The sequence below is a fragment of the Sorex fumeus genome, unplaced genomic scaffold (genome assembly GCF_029834395.1).
Source record: "Sorex fumeus unplaced genomic scaffold, SorFum_2.1 ptg000098l, whole genome shotgun sequence".
Taxonomy (NCBI): domain Eukaryota; kingdom Metazoa; phylum Chordata; class Mammalia; order Eulipotyphla; family Soricidae; genus Sorex; species Sorex fumeus.
The window spans coordinates 25240810-25266098 of record NW_026606155.1 but is presented as its reverse complement, the minus strand read 5'-3'; the positions used below and the strand labels follow the sequence as shown (position 1 = coordinate 25266098).

At 42.1% G+C, this 25289-nt stretch overlaps 1 protein-coding gene across 1 annotated transcript; it reads right to left on the bottom strand.

Annotated features, from left to right (window-relative positions):
* Positions 1-380: 380 nt before the first annotated feature.
* On the bottom strand, positions 381-2654 carry LOC130041291 (disintegrin and metalloproteinase domain-containing protein 20-like). The gene has a single exon (XM_056133353.1). The coding sequence runs from the start codon at positions 2640-2642 to the stop codon at positions 381-383; it is 2262 nt and encodes a 753-aa protein (XP_055989328.1). The 5' UTR covers positions 2643-2654.
* Between the last annotated feature and the right edge of the window lie 22635 nt (positions 2655-25289).

The following is a 25289-nucleotide window of genomic DNA, read 5'->3' as shown; positions in this document are numbered from 1 at the left end:
TGAAACTTCAGTGCTTTGCGTGGTAAATTCAAAGAGAGGTTTAATGCTAAACCTTAAATTACACAATACTGAAGAAGAATGAGGATAAATTATTCATTTTTTAAATGGTGTTCTGTACCCTTGATAAGGAAACAAAGTGAAAAAAAAACTGTAGAGTAAATGAACTGTTGATATTGCTTAAAACATGAGAGTAAAAAGCTCAGAATCCATGTGGTGTAATATTAATATTTATGATTGTGATATGATGGATCCTTAAGTTTTTCTTTAAATAACCAAATCATAATGTTCTCTGGTAGAAGAAAAACATGAGTTGACATTTTAAAATGAAGCAGAAGCCTTAATTTAAAATCTCTTTCTCCAGTTCCTTCCTCCTCTGTGTCCTAGCTTTCTCCTCTAGATCTATCAGGCATTTCTCCTCCATCATTTTCTCTTTCATTCCTTTCTTTATTGCTTTCTCCTTTAGATTTATTAGGAATTTTACCTCCATCTTCCCCCCTTTTGTTCCTTTCTTTTTCTCCTCTAAAATGCAGAAGAGACACATATGAAAAGAAAACTATGACAGGAATAATCCATAATATTGTTAGGAAATCCAAATGTTTCTTCTTTCTTCCTAGATACAGAGGAGGTGGCCCACTATCAATGCTACCTCCATAACCTTTGACATTGCAGTGAGGAGGTGCCCATCCATAGTTACAGTGGCAATTCTCTTTATTATTACAGATACCATTCTTATGGCAGATTTCAGGAATGCAAGAATTCTTAAGGCTAATACAGCTCTGGTGGAGACATATCATTTTTGGACCACAGTCTGTGCCATCTTCCACTAACCCATTATCAGGTATCTTCATTCCTAAGTGATAATCAGTGCCCCAGCAAGTGGTACCATTTAAGTAAAACTGATGCACTGTAGTATGATCCATCATATTAGGAATTCTTTTCACATTTTCACATTGAAGCCTCCCACACAGGATGTTAGGGTCTGCACATCTCACATAGGTATTTCTAACAATACCACAGTGACCAAATCGATTTTTTTGGATGTTCACTTCTTGGAAGCATGCGTGAGATGCAGTCCTTGCATCTTTGCCAAAAAGCCTCTTGCACTGTATGTCATGGGTAGTACTACATCTGGACAGAAAGCAAAAGGAAGAGTTTCGACAGGGGAGTCCATTCTGCACAAATGCATCCTCGGGGCACTCAGGGGAGTTGCCATGACACCACTCTGGAAGGTCACATTCACTGACCTGTTGTCTACACAAAGTCCCTGAGGGTAAAAACTGGCAGTTTTTGCAACACATTCCATGACTACAGACAGCCCCAGGTTTCAGAGTGCAATTCAGCAGACAGCACTGATCATTTGCACACTGGTATATGGTTCCACAGTCACACTGTTCTCCTTCATCAACTATGAGGTTTCCACAGAAATGTATGCTAAAACTCTGTCTTTGAGCAGCATTAGTCAGACAAGTTCCAAACTTAAGAGCAGTGTTCCAATAACTCTCATAACTGCAGTTGCTAAATTTTTCTGTTGCATGAAGGGAGGGATACATTATGCAAAAGTCAGACTCACATACACATTCAATTTTATCATGCTGCATGCCCAAATTATGACCTATCTCATGGGTCACAGTAATTGAAAAAGCAGCCAGATTATCACTTGTAAAAGACTCAATTCCACTGTTAAAAGGAAAATTGCACACTGTCCCAACATAGGCAAGACCAAGAGTTAAGTCAAAAGATTTTTTTATGAAAACATGAGAAATATCATGTTCTCTTCTTGCACCAAATGCTATCAACTTCCACACAGCAAAGTATTTTAAAAAGCTGTCTATATCCCAGTCAGGCACGGGGTTTTGTACACTCCAGATTTCAAGTTCAGTCAAACTCACATCTACTCTTATAGACTGGTACAAGCTGTCCACTATATTGACAACATTAAATACTTCCTGCCCTACTAATGATACATTACTATACTGATAAAGGAAACGAAGATGATCCACAAACACCAACAACTCAATATATCTCCAGTGGGTCCACCAGGACTTATAATCAGTCTGCCTTGGTGTGAAATTAAATGACTCTTGAAACTTAAGTTGTTGAGCTATTTTGTCATCTGTTACCCCGCATCTCTTAGGTGGGAACTGTGTGTCATCACTGTCTATCTTATACAAGAGGTGCTCAAATGAGGCAGAAAACCTAACTGGCTTGATTTCATAGGCAAGATCATTTATCATCAGCATTCCACGAAAGCCTCCAGAACAGGTGCTGAGAGCAACCATGGACTGGGGGATCCCCTCCACATATCCATGGTAGTAGCAGTCATTAGGAACAAAAGGCTGATCCTCTTGGAGGGTTCTCTGGTCCGTGTAGGTGAACAGTTGGAAGTGTCTGGAAACCAGGTGTTTCTTGACCTTCAAGTGGATAATGTGTCTCTGACCTCCAAATCGCAGACTATAGGAGAGCAAGCCCATAACCTTGGCACCTCTGGCCCTGCTGGTCACCTTCAAGGGGATCACCAATTCTGGGGAAGAGAAGAGCTTGGAGGGCCTTGTCGGAGAGTGAACATAAACGCACAGACACACCCCAAACATAAGTAGCAGAACAAAGGCCCTGAGGGGCACTGTGGCCTCATTCATTGCCATGATGGAACTGGCGTTATGGCATCATCTTTTCAGAACCAGAGAAGATTGTGGTGCTGTTGGTCCAGCTCTTCTCACAAAGTAGCTCTAAGAGCTGGGCTGACCTGTGCGAATCAGTGTCATGGAAGCGTTGAATCATCAGAGAACTGCATGCTGAAAGTGGAAAAAAAAGTCAAAGATGACCTAGGTTGGGCTTGGTGGGCAACTGGTAATAGAAATGGTAGAAGGAGAGGAAAGAGTGAGATACAAGTTGGCTCAAGTAGAATGATGCTTTTAATCAGTAAAATGTCTGGGAATTTTTTTCTTATACATGACAGTGCAGTCCCATTATTTGCATTATTATTTTCTGAAGTTTAGGCCTTCTAAAATTTAAACATATCTCCAAATTAATTTAACTTTTGCTTTTAAATATTAAGTAGATTGCATTTTGATGCTCAACTGTCTGAATGAACATTAACTTGTGTTTGAGCAATACTGTCCATTATCCCATAGGAATGGGGCAAGTCCATTGGGACATTTTAAGGAATTGATTCACCAAGAACACCTATATTGTCTGGGATTTTCCGCAAACCAATAGATAACATGATTTCATAAAATCAAGATCGCTATATGAAATTTCTTAGGATATCATCTGATAGGATATCTATCTATCTATCTTTGATAGGATATCTATGGAGATGTATACTAATTGCCAGATGGCTTCTGTATGTCTATCTTCTATCTCTGACATTTACCACAGATTTCAGATTATTAGGATAGCAGTGGAATAAGTTGGAAGAGAATAAAGGGAATGCTGTGTAAAGAGGAAAATAACCCATCAAAAGCTATTGAGGTATATTGTATGGTCAACTGCATTAGCAGAAAAAAACATTGTTGCTGGGACTCTAAAATACGGCAGTGCCACCATAAAATCCTCCTAAATGAAAGGTCACATTATCATTAGGTGAACCGGTATCACTGAGCAAACCTGTCTTTTGTTTTCAGTCACACGTGGAGGAGCTCAGGGATCATTCCTGGTAGGGGTCGGCCCCTAGACTCAAACCCATGTGCTCTCTCTCCAGCCCACCCTGCCTTTCTACCATTACCAGCACTTCAAGCACTGGGAGCTCCTCTTTTATGTTCATTTAATTCTTCCATTTTCAGCAGTGATCTCAAATTCCTTAAACCCTCTCTCTTAAATCAGCCAGAGTCTTAGTATTTCTCAAACTTAGGTCATGAACTTTCAATGTCATGAAATTCATTTGGAGGGCCACAATTTAATGAAAGAGTGAACAGCAGAGAGTGCCATGGATTTGAGATCCAAGGTTTCTGATGTCCCTGTCCCCACAAATCTGTGGCATCATTCTGCTGATCTTACTATGTGCTGATTATTGATAAGTTTTTAACCTTAAATTATACTTTTTATTTGGTCTATAAAGCTGGAGCTGGTAAGCTGCACCTATATTTTTTTGATTGCTACTGGCTTTTTTTTTTATTGCTACTAGCTTCCTGAAGAGTGTTTTATGTAACATTATATTTTTGTGCTGGAGCCATAGCACAGCTGGTAGGGCATTTGCCTTGCATGTGGCTGACCCGGGTTCGATTCTTCCGTCCCTCTTAGAGAGCCTGGCAAGCTACCGAGAGTATCTCGCCCACACGACAAAGCCTGGCAAGCTACCTATGATGTATGAGATATGCCAAACACAGTAACAAGTCTCACAATGGAGACGTTGCTGAGCCCACTCGAGCCAACCGATGAACATCAGGAGGACAGTGCTACAGTACTATTTTTTTGTGGGCAGAAAAGGCCATAATTTTTCTTTCTATGGTGCTGAGGGGGGACCCTCGTAAGGCAAGGTTTCTGCAAGAGTATTATTTTTGCTTGGTGGGGACACACATCTGGTGGTGTTCATGGGCTCTTCCCAGCTCTAAATTTGAGGGTCATCCTAGGGTGCTTAGAAGGCCAAATGGTCCTGGAGAGCCAACCCCGAGCTCTAGCATGCAAAGTCAAGCCTGTGTTCAGCCTTTTGTTCTATATCCCCACCACCTTCTTGAAGAGTTTTACCAAGAAGGTCACTACAGGAAGAATCAAGGAAACGGAGAAGACAGGAGACTTGGTATCCATTTGCCTGATGTTACTTTCTGTGATTCCTAGCAACAGTTCCAACTCTGATGGGGAGCTGGTGATCACGTTCCAAAAATTATTTCAAGATTAAAAAAAGTATTAAAACCAGTTAGACCCCACAGTCTTCTCAGACGTCTGAGAACCAACAATACACAGTCATTCTCAAGGCAACCCATACCAGTCATCCAGTTTCCCTTTGTCAGTGTCCCAAAGGCATACCCCAAAGCACCTCGAGATAAGGCTAAAGCAATAACTTTCCCTTCAAATGTTGAGTCACCGTTCTGGAGACCTTCTAAGTCTCTAAGCAACCACCACCTGCTCAGTATTACCTTATGAAAAGTACAGCTACTAGCAACATTGAACATCTTTTCTGATTATTTATAATACCAGCAAAACCAGGGAAATGCCTTGACTTATACATTCAAGGACCACATGGATGTAGTCCATTATTTAAATTTCTAGGATATGGCCATCTCAACCCCTTTCCTTTATTTATATTTATAAATTATAATTTAGAATTATTTATAAATTTGTATGAAATACATTTATATATAAAATAAATTTTATATATTTATAAATTAAATTATAAATAAAAATAAATTTATATTTATTTCCTCAGTATTACTATTGGCTTTCCTTCTGACATTCATACCTCTGTATATCTTTCTTATTCTTCCTTCCCTATTTATCTCTTCAGTCCTCTAGCGCCTTTTCAAAGATTTCCCTATGTTAACCATTTTTGTCCATGCATTAGCTTTCAACAGATAAGAGTGTTGATACAGAGTGTTGCCAAGAGGGAAGAATGAGATTCTGGGTAGGTTGGGTGTGTCTGCAGCTTTCCCATCCTGCCAAACTCCAATGGAGAATGGGAATGTAGTGACATCACAATTCACTGAGTTACCACAAGATGAAGTTCCTTATCAAGCAAGTGTTTGAGGAATCTACAGGATTCAGGGATCTAAGGATTCACCCATCTGTTTGTGCCACAGGGCCAATCTCACTTTAAATCAAAGTTGAATTGTGGAATTATAGCATCACAGCATAAGTCAAATGCACAGATTTGCAGAGAGCATCATCACGAATCACGACCATCCTGTTATTCGTCGATTGCCTCGAGCAGGCCCCAGTAACGTCTCCTTCATCCTAGCCCTGAGATTTTTAAGAAAGTACCATATTCAAGGCTCTTTAGGAGAATGAGACCCATCATTGTTACTGGTATTTGGCATATTGGGTACGCCACGGGGAGTTTGCCAGACTCTGCCGTGTGGGCAGGTTACATTCGGTAGCCTGCCAGTTTGTCCAAGTAGGAATGAGATAACAAGATGTCATAATAAGATGTCGCGAGGCCGGGAGCTGGTTTTTATAGTCTCTGAGTCTTGGCCATTGATGGTATTACACGGCGCCAGGGGGCCAGTTGGTGGGTGTGACCCCCGCCTAAGAGAGAGGAAGCATCATAGAGAGGGAAAAACCTTGACACTTAAAAAAAGAATTAAATCCAGGAGTTCAGGAACTCTGATTTTGAGGAACTAGATTTGCCTGTGTATCTTTTACCATGAAAATTTTCCTGTGTGATTCGTCAAGATGGCTCAGTCCTTAGACCTTGCAATTACATCAGCAGGGAAGGAATGCTGCAAGTGGATCCTAGCCGCAAGAAACACCACTATCACTTTTACTGGCGCTACAAGCATATCAGAATATAGTTTAATATGATCCAGAGTTATGATGAATAAGTTCAAAGTCTGAAATGAGAAGACCAGAGTAACTTAGATCGCACTCATTTATTTTGTGGTGAAATAAAAGAAATAAACCACCATACTTGTAGCAGACAAGACTATCGATAGGTGACCCAACCCCAGGCTTGATCTCCTGCATATATGGGTGGTAAGGATGTTGGCCACCCTTACCACCAGTACCTTCAGGAGTGGTCCCTGAGTGCACAGCGAGGCACACCTCACCACTGCCTATGTAGCCCCCAAACGAAACTAAAATATTATTTACTTATAGAAGGAGATAGCACAATAAAGCAAACAGAAAAATCAGAAGGAGAAACAGAGAGTTTAATAGTGAACTGTAGGAATAAAACATACTTATCACAAAACTTTATCATACTTATCATAAACTTGGACATTTTCTTTTCTTTAGTGAAAAGAAAATAGAAAACATATAGGCAGAGTGGATCAAATTAAACTAGCTGACTCACAGAGATTGTGTTTTGGGGTGGAGGGGGAGCACATCCAGCGATGAAAAGGGGTTACTCCTGCCTCTATTCTCTGGAGTTAACTCTTGGTTATCCTCGGGGAACCTTATGAGATGTTGAAGACTCAGTATTGATTTCTGAAAATAGGTCAGGGTAACTGTAATTACACCTAGTTCAGTTGTAATTTCCTCACTAAAAACCCAGCGTAGTCAATCTGTTAGGTACGAGTTGTCATGAGATGAGGAGTTGAAAAAAAAAAACTTGAACAGTTAGATAGGAAAAAATAAACATGGCAAACATTAACAGAAATGAGTTTGATCTAACCACATTGAAAAGATGGTAAGGGGAGGAAATCAGAGACAATGAGAATTAATGTACAGGATAAAATGTTTAAAAGGGTGAAAAGAGACACTGCAGTATTTTGTATGCATCTAACTGGAAGACATCAAAATAATTGAAGACACTGCAGTTGACTTCATGTGCCTCCCATGTGTAAGGCCCTGAATTAAATCCCTGGCATCATTACAAATAAACCACAAAAGATAAAAATCTAGTGTTCTCTTCAAAAATATTTACTCACCTCTCTTAGAAACAGAATAAACTATATTTACCTGACGGGGAAAGCCACATCATGAAAGTGTTTTAGGCAACACTTAGGCAAGGCTTACCTATTGCATTCCAGATACATATCCCTGAAAGTATCCCAAGTACGGGAAATCCAGCTGCATGATTTGCACCAGTGGGAGGCAGACTTTGAATTTTCCAACAGAAAAGAGAAAAGTAAGTAACAGAGATAGGAGACAAAATTTAAGGAAATAGAAGAAATACTAATCAAAGTAACCTATTAATAAATATAAAATACTATACTAAAAATGGCAGTATAGGGGCTGGAGCAATTGCAGAGCAGGTAGGGTGTTTGCCTTGCACGCAGATGACTCAGGTTTGATTCCCAGCATCCCATATGGTCCCCTGAGCACTGCCAGGGGCAATTCCTGAGTGCAGAGCGAGGAGTAACCCCTGAACATTGCCGGGTGTGACCCAAAAAACAAAAATATGGCAGTATATACAGAATCTTATAATGCATGTGCATTTAACAAAATTGCTTGCATTTTTGTCAAAGACAAGTGCATGTACATTTTAAATAACAGAAACCTATGGTCAGAGAGACTGTACAATGTGTGGGGGGAGCTTTCCTTGCATGCAGTCAACACCACAAGGTGTTGGCAATCCTCAGCACCACAAATGCTCCCTCAAACCTGACCAGGAGTGATCCATGAGCCTCTGACTGAAAAGCCACTAGTAAGTAGTCCCCAACTCCATGTGTGGCCCAAAAAACAAAACAGTGAAACCACCTTAAAAACACAAATATACTAATGACACAAAAACACACTACTTTCAGTTTCTACTCTGACATCTAAAGATTTGAAATGTTAATTATTACCCTCTTACCCTCATGAGCAGAAAGTGCCTTTAAGACCAAAAGAGAATCAGTAACTTCTGTAGGTCTATCTGAAAAAGGGGAACATCGGACAAAGGGGAGATGCAATATGGAGAATATTCTTGTGCTCATTGCAGCAAAAGTGGGATATAGGACAGAGATTAAAAAAAAATAGTCCTTATAGACAATCCAACAAAATGCTAGAAATCAAAAACATTCTTAATCGATCTTTTAGCAGGTCACCTCCTCAAGTCCTGAAACTTCAACAATTAGGTGAGGTTCAACTTCCACCTGATATCCCTGGGGCCTTTATGTCTGGAAGCCAATTGCCCAGACTGCCAGTTGGGTCCTGGCACCTTCCCCTTGGCCGCCTCCACGATATCAGCTGGCCATCTCCACATCTCTCAAAAAGCACAGTTGCGGGTGTATGGTGCCACCAGCAGGCCAATCTGTACCTGTGAGGCAAGTGCATCTGCAGCCTGATGGCACTGTCAGACTTTCAGATACCCCAAAGTTGCTGCTGTGCCTTTGGCCAGACCCCAAAAACTTGGGGCAAAGTTTACCAAGAAAGTAAACGGCCAAAAGTTAGGTATGTGGGAGACACACACACAAACTACCTCTGGCTCAGCTATATAATTGGAGGCATGGCCTCTCTGGTTCCTGATCAAACTGCTTAGCGGCCATGATACCAGAAACTAAGAAACGAATCTTGGAACCCAAAGGATTTTGGCAAAAATGCACCCTGTTCCTGCAGTAGGTCACTGGCGCTGGGCCCCTCCAGGTGGGAATAGGTTTCGTGCCTTGGCCTGTTACCCCTGGCGGCCCAGTGACTGCCACCTTCCAGAGGCCACTAAACAGTCAGGTTTGGTCCTACAGTGATGAGATACGCGAGGCCTCACCAGATGGGGGTGGAACCAGCCCTTTCCTCCCCATCCCAACAAGGCCCCGGAGTTGCTGCCTACAAATGGCCTCTCTGGCTCCTGATCAAGCAGATTAATGACCATGACCCCAGAGACTCAGAAACAAATCTCAAAACCCAGCGGCTTTTTGGCAGAAATGCATCTGTACCGCATACAAGGTGGCCGCCACCTCAGAGCTTATTGGAAAGCCAGGTATGAGCCAGCGGTCTCATGGGAAGGGGGATGGTACCAGCTCGTCCTTCACACCATACCGAGGTCCTGAGTTGCCCCCCATGAGTGGCTCTCCGGCATGGCCATGGCTCCAGAGGCAAAAGGACTTAGTCCAGAGCCCAACAGCTTGCGGCAGAAAAGTGAATGGTACATGCATTAAACTACAGTGCCATGCCTCCCTGGGAAGGAAAGGGTGTTGCTCCCTTCCACATTCCTCCCCTCCCGCCCCCCGGCATCAAGGTGGCCACCGCCTCAGAGCTTATTGGAAAGCCAGGTATGAACCGGCAGTGATGGGGCAACTGCAGTCTCATGGGAAGGGGGACGGTATCGGTTTGCCCTTCACGCCCTACCGAGGTCACAAGTTGCCCCTCATGAGTGGCTCTCCGGCACAGCCATAATACCAGACGCACAGAAACCAATCTCGTAATTATCTGGCTCTTTGCAGAAATCCAAAATCATTATATGACATTATATGATTCTCAAACCAGCTATAGAAAACAAAGTATTTCACAATGCCTTTTCAGTAATTCTGATTGTTGGGGGAGGGGGAGAATTCTAAACAATAATGGTGCAGCTTTTGTCAAAATAATGAATGTAATCAATGTAGAGAAGAGTTAAGTAGAAATCATCTGCCTAACAGGCATTGGGAGGGGTGGGAAGGGGGTATATTGGGGTTCTTGGTGGTGAAAAATGGGTACTGGTGAAGGGAAAGGTGTTTGATCATTGTATGACTGAGACTTAAACCTGAAAGCTTTGTAACTTTTCCCACAGTGATTCAATAAATAAATGTAAGAAGAAAAAAATAAATAAAATTATGGAAAAAAGCACAGTTGCTTATGCAACTACACAACATCTCTGCTCATCACACTACACACAGCTCACACTTAAGACTTCCTTTGTGTCACAGGACAAAATGAGGAGCAGAAGAGCAGCACCCAGCCTATCACCCAGACGACACCCTCCCTCGCCCAGGGTCTAAATACAAAGACTCACCCTCAGCAGAACAGGAACACCACCACACAGTGGGAAAGAGGCGCAGAACCACACCAAGCTCTAGGAGTGAAATGAGTAACACAGAAGGCTCTACCTGTACCAACCAGTTCTGTGAACTCTCAGAAAGTGATTTTAAGGATACCCTTTTGAGGATATTACATGAACTAAATAAAACAAACAAACTAGGACGATGTAACAGGTTGTCAGCAGAGCACAAGAAGTGTGACAGCAGAAACAAGAAAACTACACTCAGCAGTGACAGAAATAATGAGGTATTCTCTATGATGATATAATAAGTGCAAAGGAGTGTTTGAATAGCAGAATAAATGCAACTGCGGAAAAGATAAAGGAGCTCCAACATGATATGCAGGAAAAGAAATCTATTTGTTTCCTTGTAGTTTTAGTTGAAGCTTTCATATCTACACTGTAAGTATCCTAAGCTTTTGGCTGGAGCAGGCTATGATATCTGGCTGCATTATATGGGGAATAGGACTTCCATATCACCTTCTGTTCCTTAACACTTTTTTATGTCAGTTTTCCTGTGCAGTGTCCAGAATCTGTTCTATGATGGTTGGGATACCACTGCAGACAATCCAGATTCCCACTGCTTTGATATTAGATTTTTGGAAATCACGTATTTACTCCCAAAGTAGTAGTAGAGTAGTAGAGTAAATCCAAATTCCAGTAGGCGGGGGTCACACCCACCAACTGGCCCCCTGGCGCCGTGTAATCCCATCAGCGACCAAGACTCTGAGACTATAAAAACCAGCTTCCGGAACCGCGCGGCCGCGAATGTCATCTTATTATGACATCTCATTCCTACTTTGACAAACTGGCAGGCTACCGAATATAGCCTGCCCACACGGCAGAGTCTGGCAAACTCCCCGTGGCGTACCCAATATGCCAAATACCAGTAACAATGATGGGTCTAATTCTCCTAAAGAGCCTTGAATATAATCTCAGGGCTAGGATGAAGGAGACGTTACTGGGGCCTGCTCGAGGCAATCGATGAATAACAGGATGATCTGTGATCTGTGTATTTACTCCCAAAAAGAGATCCTAAATGAGTGTAAGGTTATATGACAGAATACCACTTTGGACAATTTACAGTTCATTTTTTTACACACTTAGGCTAGTTTTTGGGGTGGTTTTACATTTGCTGCTAACACATCACCCTATTACACCCATCCCAGGATATTTTCTAACTTGAGTGCCATAAGACATTTGTGTGTGTGTGTGTGTGTGTGTTTACTCATAGACTATCATCAGTTGGTAGAAGTCTATATAAGCACATTTCTGAAGATTAAATTCCTCCTAATTGCTCAATTAGTCTTTTAAATTTTCATTTTACTGGGTCATTCCTAACAATGTCAATACATGACTTAATAGCCTATGCCTTCAAGCACTGAAGTATATAAAGTACTTTTATTTATAATTTTGTTATGCAAAGAAAATGTTACTGTAGACCATCTATTCTGATTCTTAACAAAAATGCACAAATAAATATTGAAATAAAATCATATCCAGTCTGAGATAATGAACAAAATAAATAACTACTTTAAGAAGTCTCATGAAAAACAAGGAAGATTAAAGAACTGTATACCAACCTAAAGAAATGGGATAACTAAATGCAATAAATAATTGGGGATACTCATTTGACAAAATGACTTCCCTGGCACCACTATCAAATTCTGAGAATGTCTACCAGCGTTGCACAACTGTATTTTTGATAAACTGAACTTTGATGTTCATAAGTGTCTAAAATGCTTTCTTGGGGCTGGAGAGATAGCACAGCGGATAAGGTGTTTGCCTTGCACACGGCTGACCCAGGTTTGATTCCCAGCACCCCATATGGTCCCCTGAGCACCGCCAGGAGTAACTCCTGAGTGCAGAGCCAGAAGTAACCCCTGTGCATCGCCAGGTGTGACCCAAAGACCAAAAGAAAAAAAAGAAAAAAATGCTTTCTTGGTTTTAGATAATTCATATTAAAGTACCTAGTAAAAGGGAGCATCCTGACTGTAACCAACTCTTGATCCCAAAATAAGAAATTTATATGTGTTTTCAATAAACATGCATATACAGAAATTGGATGGGGGAAGGACGGGAATGCAGGGGAGAGGGAGAGTGAAGGGAGAGAGAGAGAGAGAGACAGAGACAGAGACAGAGACAAAGACAGAGAGACAGAGAGAAGCAGAAATTGACATCAGAAAATCAAGTGGTTAATGAAATTTAAAAATATGGAAAATATGTTGCTACATGGAGAATTTGGGCAATAGGAATCTTTCTATTAATTTTACAGTTTTGCTATAAGCCAGAATTATGTCAAAATTCAAAAACTAAAAATACGAGGAATCCAGACATTACATGGCAGAAATGAAAGATGAGAAACTGTTGTAGCACTTAATAAAATGCTACCATGTTGCATGATTAGCAACAAGAAGGGATAACAATATTCAGTGATATTAGAATAATAGATAAAGGTATATTTAGAACAACACAAAATTGAAAGAAAATTAAACAAAACACAGTAAGAACTTAACAGACCACTAGGCTGAAATAATAGTTCTGCGGGCTGGAGTTCATGCTTTGCATGTAGTAAGTCATACACTGCACGGTCCCCTGAGTTCATCAGGAGTTACCCACAAACAGTGCCAGGAGTACCCTGACCACCACTGGGTGCAGTCCCTAAAACAAAACAACTGAAAGGAAACAGAACACTCACAGGAATTACTAAAACAGTTTACAAAAATAAACACAAAGTGGTACTTACAACAGATAAAAGAAGTAAACTAAGGATTGCATTTTTAATTAAGTGTTTGGGGAACACATGCAGTGGTGCTTGGGGGAAGTGATAAAAAATGATATGCACAAGTTTAGTTTATGTAAGGTAATGATGAGTAGAGTTTTTTTGTTTTATATCTCAAGTTGTAACTCAAATGCTCAAAAGTATGCAACCGATAAAAGAAAGGAAGCTTAGCTATAACTTTAACAATTGTGTGCTTACAAAGAGCATCTAGAAATAATTCAGAGAGAACGATAAGGTTGGAAGTAAGGCATGATGAGCTAATATATATAGATTCCTTTATTTAGCTTATATGTGTGTGCAGACGTGCACGTGAAGTGACAAGGCTGCTCATGTCTAATCAGGGAAAGTTAGAAAAGATATATAAAAATGTTCCACTGGAATCACAATAATCCTCTTATATCCTTTCTGAAAGAACATTCTTAGATATGTTCTTTAAAAAAAATGGAAGTAGTGACAAATAATTTTTGTTTTGCTCCAGGCCGCTTTCAGGACGCTCGAACTGAGCCTCATGCATGAATGAAGTCCCATGGAACCCAGGTAATGTGGAACTTTGTGACCTTAGACTTTGGGCTCAATAGAGCCTGAGAGCAGAAATCCTCTGCCTGCTTCCCCCAGTCTCTGGTGACCCACAGGTCACATCCATAAGCCACTCCCAGCTGCATGACACATATAAAAATGTTTCCATAATTACCATACCATATTTGATGGGGTTCAGACAGTAGGCAATAAATCATAGAGAGAAATATGGCCTCTTGGAGAGCCGAGCAAGCTACCCAGAGTATCCCGCCCCGCACAGGCAGAGACTGGCAAGCTCCCTGTGGCATATTCAATATGTCAAAAACAGAAACGACAACAGATCTCATTCCCTTGACCCTGAAAGAACCTCCAATCGTTGGGAAAAGATGAGTAAGAAGAGGCTGCTAAAATCTCAGGGCTGGGAGGAATAGAGACTTTACTAGTGCCTGCTCGAGTAAATCGACAAACAAACAGGATGACAGTGACACAGTGATTAAAACCGAACTGTAACTATTCTAGCCTAGATTCAACTTATAGTATACTACCTGTTTTAAATGAAATAGAAGTCCCTTTCCCCCGTTGAATCTGAATATAAACAACCTCAAATCACCCTGGTTTTTCTATGTCTCCTCATTTCACAATAATTCATGTTTGAAATATTAAAATCACTTTCACACAAACACCACTTTGGGCAATTAAGCAGATCTAAAGTGCTTGGACTAACAAAATGTAATGAAAGTCTCTAGAATTACAAAACTGTCATGGGCCATCTCCTATGCAAGTAGTTATGACATTAAACAGGATGTTTATATTAGATTCTGATAATAAGAATATTAGAAAAGGCATAGCTGGGACAGGCTTTTAAACAGACTTTTGCTACTTACAAAAAAAATGGAAGGGATGATAGAGTCATGGGAGAGGGAAAAAACAGAACACAATAGCAAGGCTTTTCTTGACAAAAAAAAAATTTTTTTTTTTTTTTTTTGCTTTTTGGATCACACCCGGCGATGCTCAGGGGTTACTCCTGGCTCTGCACTCAGGAATTACTCCTGGCGGTGCTCAGGGGACCATATGGGATGCTGGGAATCGAACCCGGGTCGGCCGTGTGCAAAGCGAATGCCCTACCTGCTGTGCTATCGCTCCAGCCCTTGACAAAAATTCTTAATAAAAAAGTATACCTTAATACAAATTATAAAGCAAATTATACAAGACTTACAGAAAATTATACAAGACTTACAGAAGTGTCTATTCCTTCGAGTCTTTCTCTGTAGAATACAAAGTAAATTTATCATTTTCTACTTATTCCATTAAGGTAAGGTAAGGTAAAGGCCCTCCCGTTGATCGTCGATTTGCTCGAGCGGGCCCAGTAACGTCTCCATTGGAGACTTTGTTGTTACTGTGTCTGGCATATCGAATACTCTCGGTAGCTTGCCGGGCTCTCCGAGAGGGGCGGAGGAATCGAACTCGGGTCCGCCATGTTGGCCTCTTGTAAGGCGAACGCCCTACCTGCTGTGCTATCGCTCCAGCCCTAACTTATTCCATTATTCCAGAAAAATATATATATATAAAACTCAAGGGGAAAAATAATTGTCAAACTGGAAAATCTTGAACGCTTAGAATTCCTTTTCTTTTTCTGGTGGGGCGTTTTTGGGTCACACCCAGCAATACTCAGGAGTCACTCATGGCTCTGCACCCTGAAATTACCCTTGGTGGTGCTTGAGAGATCAATGGGTTGCCAGTATCTAACCCAAGTCAGCCACATACAAGTCAAATCCCCTCTTTATCTGTTGTACTCTTGCTCTGGCCACTAAAACACTCTTTCCCTCTGTATCCAGGCTACCAAAAGTAGACTAGTAGAGTCCGGTGGCAGAGACAGTCGAGCTTTTCCAGACTCCAGAGATTTATGTACTTGGGGAAGATGAGGTATAAGGAAGCAGTATATAGTTTTGATAAATCCTCTAAAGCTGAAAGAAAAAAGAAGAGGTATTTTTCTAAGAACTATGTATTCACCTGAAGGAAACGCAATATAAACAAGAACTCATCATTGTAATAAGAAAAATCATATAAAATAAATCTCTCCAGTAGGACACTGCCATTGCTCTTTCCCCATTACGCAAGTAAAAGACTCTGTAACACTGCCTCCTTCCTCAAGACCCACCCTCAGCCAATCATTTACCTCTTTATTGTGTGTTTATTCTTTTGTCTTTTTAGGACACTGCTGGCGGTGCTCAGGGGTTAATTACCTGGCTCTGTTCTCAGAACTGATCTTGGACAGTGCAGTGAGTAGGGGATGGAGATCTGAATAACATGGCAAAGGGAGCCCCACACAAGGCAAGTACCTTACCATTTACACTTTTATCTCTGCAGCCTCTACTATTGATTTGGGGGGAGAGGTTGGGGGTGTGGCAAGGAAGAAGTTTATATCTGACTTGCTCAGGACTAACTCGTGATTGTGTGCTCAGGGATCACTCCTGGTAGGTCCAGGGCATCGTTTTGGGTACTGGAGACTGAACTGGGTTGACAGCATGGAGGCCAAGAGCCTTACACACTAGAATCTCTGGTCCCTTACCTCTTATGTGAAAAAGGAAGTGGGCATCTCAAGTTCCTTCCCATAGACCCACCCTCATAGACACAGCCACGTGAAGACCTTTTGATACTTTCCTCTTAACTCAGAAGAGTTCTTTTCCCTTTTTTTTTTTTGCTTTTTGGGTCAAACCCAGCGATGCTCAGGGGTTATTCCTGGCTCTGCACTCAGGAATTACTCCTGGTGGTGCTTGGGGGACCATATGGGATGCCGGGGATCGAACCCAGGTCGACCACATGCAAGGCAAATGCCCTACCCGCTGTGGTATTGCTCCAGCCCCAAGTGTTCTTTTCACTTTTAAGATAAATGACTCCATTTGTTTTCTGAATTTTTCTTAATTTGCATGTTCTCCCTTGTTTTGTTTTGTTTTTAAAATTTTGTTTTCACAAATTCTAGAATCAGGCTGCCTACTGTCTTCCAGCCCACTCCAATTGCAAATTCCAGAAACCAATACACATTGGAAGGTCAAAACAGAGCTCCGCTCTATTACCCTTGGAACAGAAAACTCATAGTAAGCCGGAGATGCTATCCTAGGAAAGGCTAGCTTACAATGCTGGCACATGATTCTCTCTTGGAACTTTATTTTAGGAGGATTTTCACCATTTATCACCAACTAATGGTGGTTTGCTCTGCTATCATAAACAGCGGTTTATGCTGCTGGACACCTGTTCTTTCTTAGGGAATAACAGAATTTGGGTATGTGTGAAGTAGCAGAGACCTAAGCGACAACAAGCCCAACTCCACCCCACAAGGTGAGAACCAAGTCTCTAAAAGACTACATGGCCAGAGATCTGAGGGCTTTGTGTTGCTAAGAGAAGAGTCTTCTCTATGAGACCTCTCACAGGAAGAAAACAACATAAGGAAGGTTCCACATGGATTCCTCCATATTCCACTTGTGTCGTTCCTCTTATAGCTGGTTAGTCTTGATCAATATTTGTCCTTTCAGCTCATCTTTAAATGCAAAGGTGGGTCATGGACAGCCCGCCCCAAATAGCCATATTATAATGTATTCTATGTCCCTAGTATGTTCCTAAGGTAGGTCATATATTGGTTCATATGCAACTAGTATTTTACATGTCTATAGCAACCTGAAGGAACAAGTCATTTCTCCTTGAAACAGGAGAGGAAATAAATAATGTCTTGGAAATATGAAGTACTTATATTCTATGTACCATCGTCCATTTCAATTATGTGGATGCTGGACTTCATCCAGACCTTGTAGTAACAGTATTGTCTACCACTGTCTGCTTTCTCATATTTTATGGGTAGCTTCCTCAGCAGTGCCAACAGTATTTGGCCTCACTGTGCAGGCCTGTTGGATTTATACTACCTCATCTTTTATAGAGAATATTCTTAGATGAATTAGTAGGATGTGGTTTTAAGAAGGAAACTAGAATAGTGCTACTTTGCTGGCCACATGTGCAGTGTGGCAGTGGATATTTAGAAGATGTACCTTTGAGGCATACACAATATTCTTCTAAATCAACATTACATAAATAAAAGCTACAATATGATCAGGTAGCCATGTGTTCAGATAAGCCCAGCTGTAATAATATCCTATCAGTGTCTTAGCAACTTCTGAAATAGTACTGGAAAGACATCAGAAGATTCTGAAGGTCTGAATTCTCATCACACATTTATTAGCCTAATTTTCAGCAGTAACAAGAATTAAAAACATGAAATTAAGGAGCTTCAAACAGATATTAACTGTCCAACATTTACTGGGGCAACCCATTTTATATAAGGGCAACACTGCTAAGGTTGAAAAGCTCAAGTATTAAGCACAGCAGATGAGCATAACCAAATCATGAGGCACAAATGCTTCTGGCTGACACTGTGCTCATACAGAGGGTAACAAGAGACTGCAAAGAGATCAAGAATGTATTTAATTCTCTATGCCCAAGGAACAATGTTTTAAGACCTCAGAGGTCATTATAGAAGGCCGTCTTTCTCCTAATTCTCCAACACGAAGTTGGATATAGCCTTTGGGAATTGGTTTTGGCCCTAGAATGATGAAAAGAATGACTATCTCCTCTCTATATAAATACTCGAAATTAATTTAAACCTTGCACAATCTCACTTCCCTGCAATTTCTTCTTTACACATCCTCTGTATTTGTCTGGTTATCTTTCTAAACAAACTGTCAAACACACACTGTCCTCCTGTTGTTCATCCATTTGTTCGAGCAGGCCCAGTAACGTCTCCATTTTGAGACTTGTTGTTGCTGTGTTTGGCATATTGAATTTGGCATATTAATGATGGGTAGCTTGCCAGGCTTTGCTGTGTAGGCGAGATACTCTCAGTAGCTTGCCCGGCTCTCCAAGAGGGGCGGAAGAATCAAACCCGGCTCAGCCAGGCTGACTGCGCACAAGGCAAACACCCTACTTCTGTGCTATCTCTCCAGCCCTTTTTAGGACACTGCTCTTTCTAAAATACAAAACTAACTACATTAGTACTTTTCAACCAGTCTTACACATGTAATTGGGTCTCTACTGACATCATTTATAATTCTTAGCAAGTCAGTGATGAAGATCTACCTGATGGTAATGTTCCATAAAACTTCAAGAGCATGTATTTTAAAAATAATCCCATCAACGGCCAAGACTCAGAGACTATAAAATCCAGCTCCCGGAACCGTGCACCGCGATCTTATCAGGACATCTTTTTATGACATCTTATTATCTCATTCCTACTTTGGACAAACCTGCAGGCTATCGAATGTAGCTTGCCCACAGGGCAGAGTCTGGCAAACTCCCCGTGGCGTACCAAATATGCCAAATACCAGTAACAATGATAGGTCTCATTCTCCTAAATAGCCTTGAATATAATCTCAGGGCTAGGATGAAAGAGATGTTACTGGGGCCTGCTCGAGGCAATCGACGAATAACAGGATGATGAAATGAAAATGAAATGCAAAAACTAATCACTTCATTGGTTTCTTTTGTGATGTCAGCTATTGTTTTATTACTCTCAATATCATAATCAAGCTGCTACCCTTTTGGTGTGGAAATATTAATGGTTTATGGGTTTAAAATAAGTATTAATCACAAACTCTTTTGTAGAGCAAAAAAATCCTTTCAATCTAAAATAAACCTAGATTGTAAGTATGCAGGGCATGTGCTCTACTGCTGAGCCTTATCTTCATCCCAACATGTACTTTTTAAAAAATTTTATGTAGGAATACTGCTTTTTACTCAGTCACTGATTAGCTGATTGAATTGGGCATGAACTCCACCTTACTTTTTTTTCATTTTCATTTTCATTTCATCATCCTGTTATTCGTCGATTGCCTCGAGCAGGCCCCAGTAACGTCTCTTTCATCCTAGCCCTGAGATTATATTCAAGGCTATTTAGGAGAGTGAGACCCATCATTGTTACTGGTATTTGGCATATTTGGTACGCCACGGGGAGTTTGCCAGACTCTGCCCTGTGGGCAGGCTACATTCGATAGCCTGCAAGTTTGTCCAAAGTAGAAATAAGATAATAAGATGTCATAAAAAAAAAGTTTTGTTAAGATGTTCCGGGATCTGGATTTTATAGTCTCTGAGTCTTGGCCGCTGATGGGATTACACGGCGCCAGGGGGCCAGGTGGTGGGTGTGACCCCCGCCTACTGGAATTCGGAGGATCTGGGTGGAAGATGCTCGACTCCAATTCGAGTAGGCTTGGAGGTCTCGGCCCCGGAACCCGCGTGGCTTTGTCCCTCTGCCAGTACCTTCATGTGTGCGGAGAGTGGTCTCAGCATGGTGGTGGCTGGTCCTGGAGGTCTTCGGCTGCCGTAGCCCTGGTCGGGGCGGGGAGGAAAGCTCAACCCGCTCCCCTCCAAGGGACTCCGGGAAGGAACACCCAGGCGCGGGGGCCTTTTTTTCATAATTGTATTTATTATTCTTATATTTATTGAATCACTGTGGGAAAAGCTACTAAGCTTTCAGGTTGAAGTCTCAGTCATGCAATGATCAAACACCTTTCCCTTCACTAGTACCCATTTTTCACCACCAAGAACCCCAATATACCCCCCTCCCACCCCTCCCAATGCCTGTTAGGCAGATGATTTCTACTTAACTCTTCTCTACATTGATTATATTCATTATTTCGACAAAAGATGCACCATTATTGTTTAGAATTTCCCCCCCTTAAACAATCAGAATTGCTAAAAAGGCATTGTGAAATACTTTGTTTTCTATAGCTGGTTATGAGAATCATATAATCTTGTGTGGCCACAATGACAGCCTTGCGATTTTGGATTTCTGCAAAGAGCCAAATAATCATGAGATTGGTTTCTGTGCGTCTGGTGTTATGGCTGTGCCAGATTGCTACTCATGACCTTGGTAGGGCATGAAGGACGAGCCGGCCCCACTCCCCTTCCCATGAGACTGCAGTTGCCCCATCACCGCTGGCCCATACCTGGCTTTCCAACAAGCTCTGAGGCGGCAGCCACCTTGCTGCCAAGGGGAGTGGGGGGGAGGTAGAAGGAAGCAACACCCTTTTCCTCGCGGGGAGGCATGGTGCCATAGTTTAACGCATGTTCCATTCACTTTTCTGCCGCAAGTTGCCAGGCTCTGGATTAAGTCCTTTTGCCTCTGAAACCATGGCCATGCCGGAGAGCTGCTGTGGGGGGCAACTCATGACCTCAGTAGGGCGTGAAGGATGAGTCGGTACTGTCCCCCTTCCCATGAGACTGCAGTTGCCCCGTCACCGCCAGCTCATACCTGGCTTTCCAATAAGCTCTGAGGCAGCGGCCACCTTGTATGAGGTACAGATGCATTTCTGCCAAAAGCCACTGGGTGTCGAGATTTGTTTCTGAATCTCTGGAATCATGGCTGTTAATCTGCTTGATCAGGAGCCAGAGAGGCCATTTGTAGGCCGCGACTTGGGGGCCTTGTTGGGATGGGGAGGAAAGGGCTGGTTCCACCCCCATCTGGTGAGGCCCTGCGTGTCTCGTCACTGCAGGCCCAAACCTGACTGTCCTGTGGCCTCTGGAGGATGGCGGTCACCAGGCCGCCAGGGGGAACAGGCCAAGGCACGAAACCTACTCCCACCTGTATTGGCCCAGCGCCAGTAACCTACTGCAGGAACAGGACGCATTTCTGCCAAAAGCCTTTGGGTTTCAAGATTCGTTTCTGAGTCTCTGGAATCATGGTCGTTAAGCAGTTCAATCAGGAACCAGAGAGGCCATACCTCCAATTATATAGCTAAGCCAGAGGTGGTTTGTGGGTGTGTCTCCCACATACCTAACTTTTGGCTGTTTACTTTCTTGGTATACTTTGTCCCAAGTTTTTGGGGTCTGACGAAAGGCTCAGCAGCAATTTTGGGGTATCTGAAAGCCTGATGATGCCATCAGGCTGCTGATACACTCGCCTCACAGGTACAAATTGACCTGCTGGCAGCATCATACCCCTCCCCCCAACATGTACTTTTAAGTTTTCTTGCAGTTACATTTTAAGAGCACAATTTTATATTTTAAGCAAATGTGTCTAAAATATTACCATTCCTGGGGCTGGGCTGATACTGCAGTGGGTCGGGCATTTGCCTAGCATGCAGCTGACCTGGCTTGATCCCCAGCACCCCTTTTGGTCTAGCTAACCCCACCTGGACTGATCCCTGAGTGCACAGTCAGCAGTTCTAGCACAACCTGGTGCTGCCATAAAAAAATTACAAATTACCATTTAAGCATAGTCAGTGATCTACGATTATTGAGTTATTCTACATTATTTTGTGCTGTCTTTGAATCCAGTACGTACTTTACACTTGCAGCCCAAGTCAAGTTACAATTAGTTGTGTTTTGCTTGCTCAGTGGTCCATTTGTCTTGTTGCTACTCTTCTGTGCAAGTCATGTTTCCATTTCTTAGTTTAGGATTCAAAATACTCACTGAATACAGCCAATCACACATAACCTCTTAGGGACTATGTGGTAGTTACTCATCACCCTACACAGTTGTATTTAACTTGTTTAGTCAATAAATACTACTAATTCTTCAGGTAATATTATAAGATATCATGAAACCAATTTTAGTATATGGGCTGGAGCGATAGCACAGTGGGTAGGACATTTGCCTTGCACACAGCCAACCGGGTTCAATTTCTCCGTCCCTCTCGGAGAGCCTGGCAAGCTACTGAGAGTATCCTTCCCGCATGGCAGAGCTTGGCAAGCTCCCCGTGGTGAAGCTGATATGCCAAAAACAGTAATAACAAATCTCACAATGGAAACATTACTGGTGCCTGCTCATGCAAAATCAGTGAACAACGGGAGGGTAGTGCTACAGTGCTATCATGAAACCATCTTTCCTGTTCTGACTACCCTCTGTGTTATCTGTTCTGTTCACCACCTAATCAATGTTACAATGGTACATATCTCTCAAGAGTCAGGATAAGTTGGTTCTAAAGATCATTTCCAGTGATAAAAGAATTTTCATTTAATCTAAAACTATCCTGGAAAACCATTAAAAAGGCCCCTCTCAAGTAAAACAGCAAATGAATGCTTTACTAACAGCCCTGTAAAGGTAAATAATGAAAAATAACAGGCTGGAGCAATAGCACAGCGGGTAAGGCATTTACCCTACACGCAGCCAACATGGCTGACCCAAGTTCGATTCCTCCACCCCTCTTGGAGAGCCTGGCAAGCTACCGAGAGTATCTCACCTGCACTGCAAAGCCTGGAAAGCTCCCCATGACATATTCGATATGCCAAACACAATAACAAGTCTCACAACGTTACTGGGCCCGCTTGAGCAAATAGATGAACAACAGGAGGACTGTGACTGTGATTGTGAAAAATAACATGAGAATAACATTTTCATATTCCATTGCAGACCTATTCTACTTCATAAAGCACATTGAGGGGACAGAAAGAAAGTACAGTAGGCAAGGCACTCGCCTTCATAACCAACCTAGGTTTAATCTCCAGTACGACATATGGCCCACCATGACCCACCAGGTCTGATTCCTAAGCACAGAGCCAGAAGCAAGCCCTCAGGTCCACTAGGTGTAGCCCAGAAACAAGCAAAAATTGGGAGGTGAGTTTTTGCAGTGCCCATCTTCCAGGCATGAGACCACAAATTTGATAGCTGAAATCACTCCATATTACTGAGTGCAGTTCCAGCATCACAGTCAAAAGAAACACCAGTGTCAAAAGAAATGTGCAACCTCCTGTGGACCACAACCATGTTTGTATAAACCTGAAGCTAATGTGTGCACCCCAATTAGAAGGACTGTAACAAAGCATGTGAGGCACTTTACCTAAGCTCTATTGCATAGGTAAGTTGTATGTACTATTGCTCAACACCAAGATGCTATTATAATTCTTATGAATGTAAAAGGAAAATTAGAAGATATGATGAACAGTTTGTACCAATATATCTGAACATTTAATTAAAATGGACAAATGAAAAATACAATTCACCAAAAAGAAGCTTATTATTCCTATTAAATGAATTAAGTCAATGAACGTTAGACAGAGCGGCATCTTGAACTCCCGAGAAACCTCAATGAGCTTGGTTATCGTGTGGATATGGTTGATGGTGCTGCCGCTCTGTCTAACATTCATTGATTTAAAGAAGGCCTTTGATTCTGTTGAGACGGAAGCGGTCATTGAAACCCTAGCCAATCAGGGCATTCAAGCTCAATACATCAAGATCCTCCATGAGCTGGATTGCAGATTAATTACCAGGATCTCACCACTCTACAAAGAAGTAATCATCAATGTCAAGAGAGGGGCTTGGCAGAGTGATATCATTTCACCGAAACTCTTCAGTGCCACCCTCGAGAACATCATGCGACGACTGGAATGGGAAGGAATGGGAGTGAAGATAGATGGTCGGCAACTGCACCACCTCCACTTTGCTGATGACATTGTTTTAATAACACCAAACATCAGCCAAGCGGCACAAATGCTGGCCGACTTTGACCATGAGTGTGGTAAGGTCGGACTACAGCTGAATCTTACGAAGACAATGTTTATGAGAAACAGCCTCGTTCCTGACACCCCATTCACTCTCAATGGAACGACCATCTCCGAATGCAACAGCTATGTGTACCTAGGTCGAGAAGTCAGCATGACAAATGACCTGACACTCGAGCTGTGCAGGAGGAAAAGAGCGGTTTGGAACACCTTCAAGAGCGTCGAAGAAATAACTAAGAGGATGAAGAACCTTCGGCTCTGGGCACATCTCTTTGATTCCACTGTTCTTCCTGCATTAACATATGCCTCAGAGATCTGGGCCCTATGCAAACAGGATGAGAATGCTATTTGGGTCTCCCAAAGAGGAATTGAAAGAGCTATGCTTGGAATATCACGTTTCACTCAAATCAGAGAAAGAATCCGGACATCCATCGAAGATCAAGAATCAGGGACGCTGTCTCGTTTGCCAAGGTGTCAAAAATCAGATGGGTTGGTCACATAATGAGATTTAAAGATGACCGCTGGACTAGAGCTGTTACCTACTGGATTCCACGGGATGTCAAAAGACCGCGTGGCCACCCACCTACCAGATGGTCAGACTTCTTCATCAAGATCATGAATGATCGGTTTGAGGCTCTTCATGTTCCTAGAGCGAACAGATGCCATTGGGCTACACTAGCACGTGACAGGGACAAATGGAGGCGTTACTGGCTCCCGCTCAAGCAAATCGACGATTAACGGGAAGTCAAGTGATCAAATGATCAAGTGAAATGAATTAAGTCAGCTTTACAAAGGATTTAGACAATTCTCCCAAATGTCTTTGAGAAAAGATAAAGAACTTGATTGTCAGGGTATCTGATCATAAACTTACTGAAATTTATTAACAGCCTCCAGATATAATCACACAGTACAGGCATGAAGTAATCCCAAACCACCAACATCTGCATCGTAAACCATACATGGTATGAGAATCCCCCAGTGCAGCCA

Coding starts and splice junctions, on each gene's coding strand:
- LOC130041291 (XM_056133353.1), bottom strand. CDS start 2,642: ATGGCAATGAATGAGGCCACAGTGCCCCTCAGGGCCTTTGTTCTGCTA.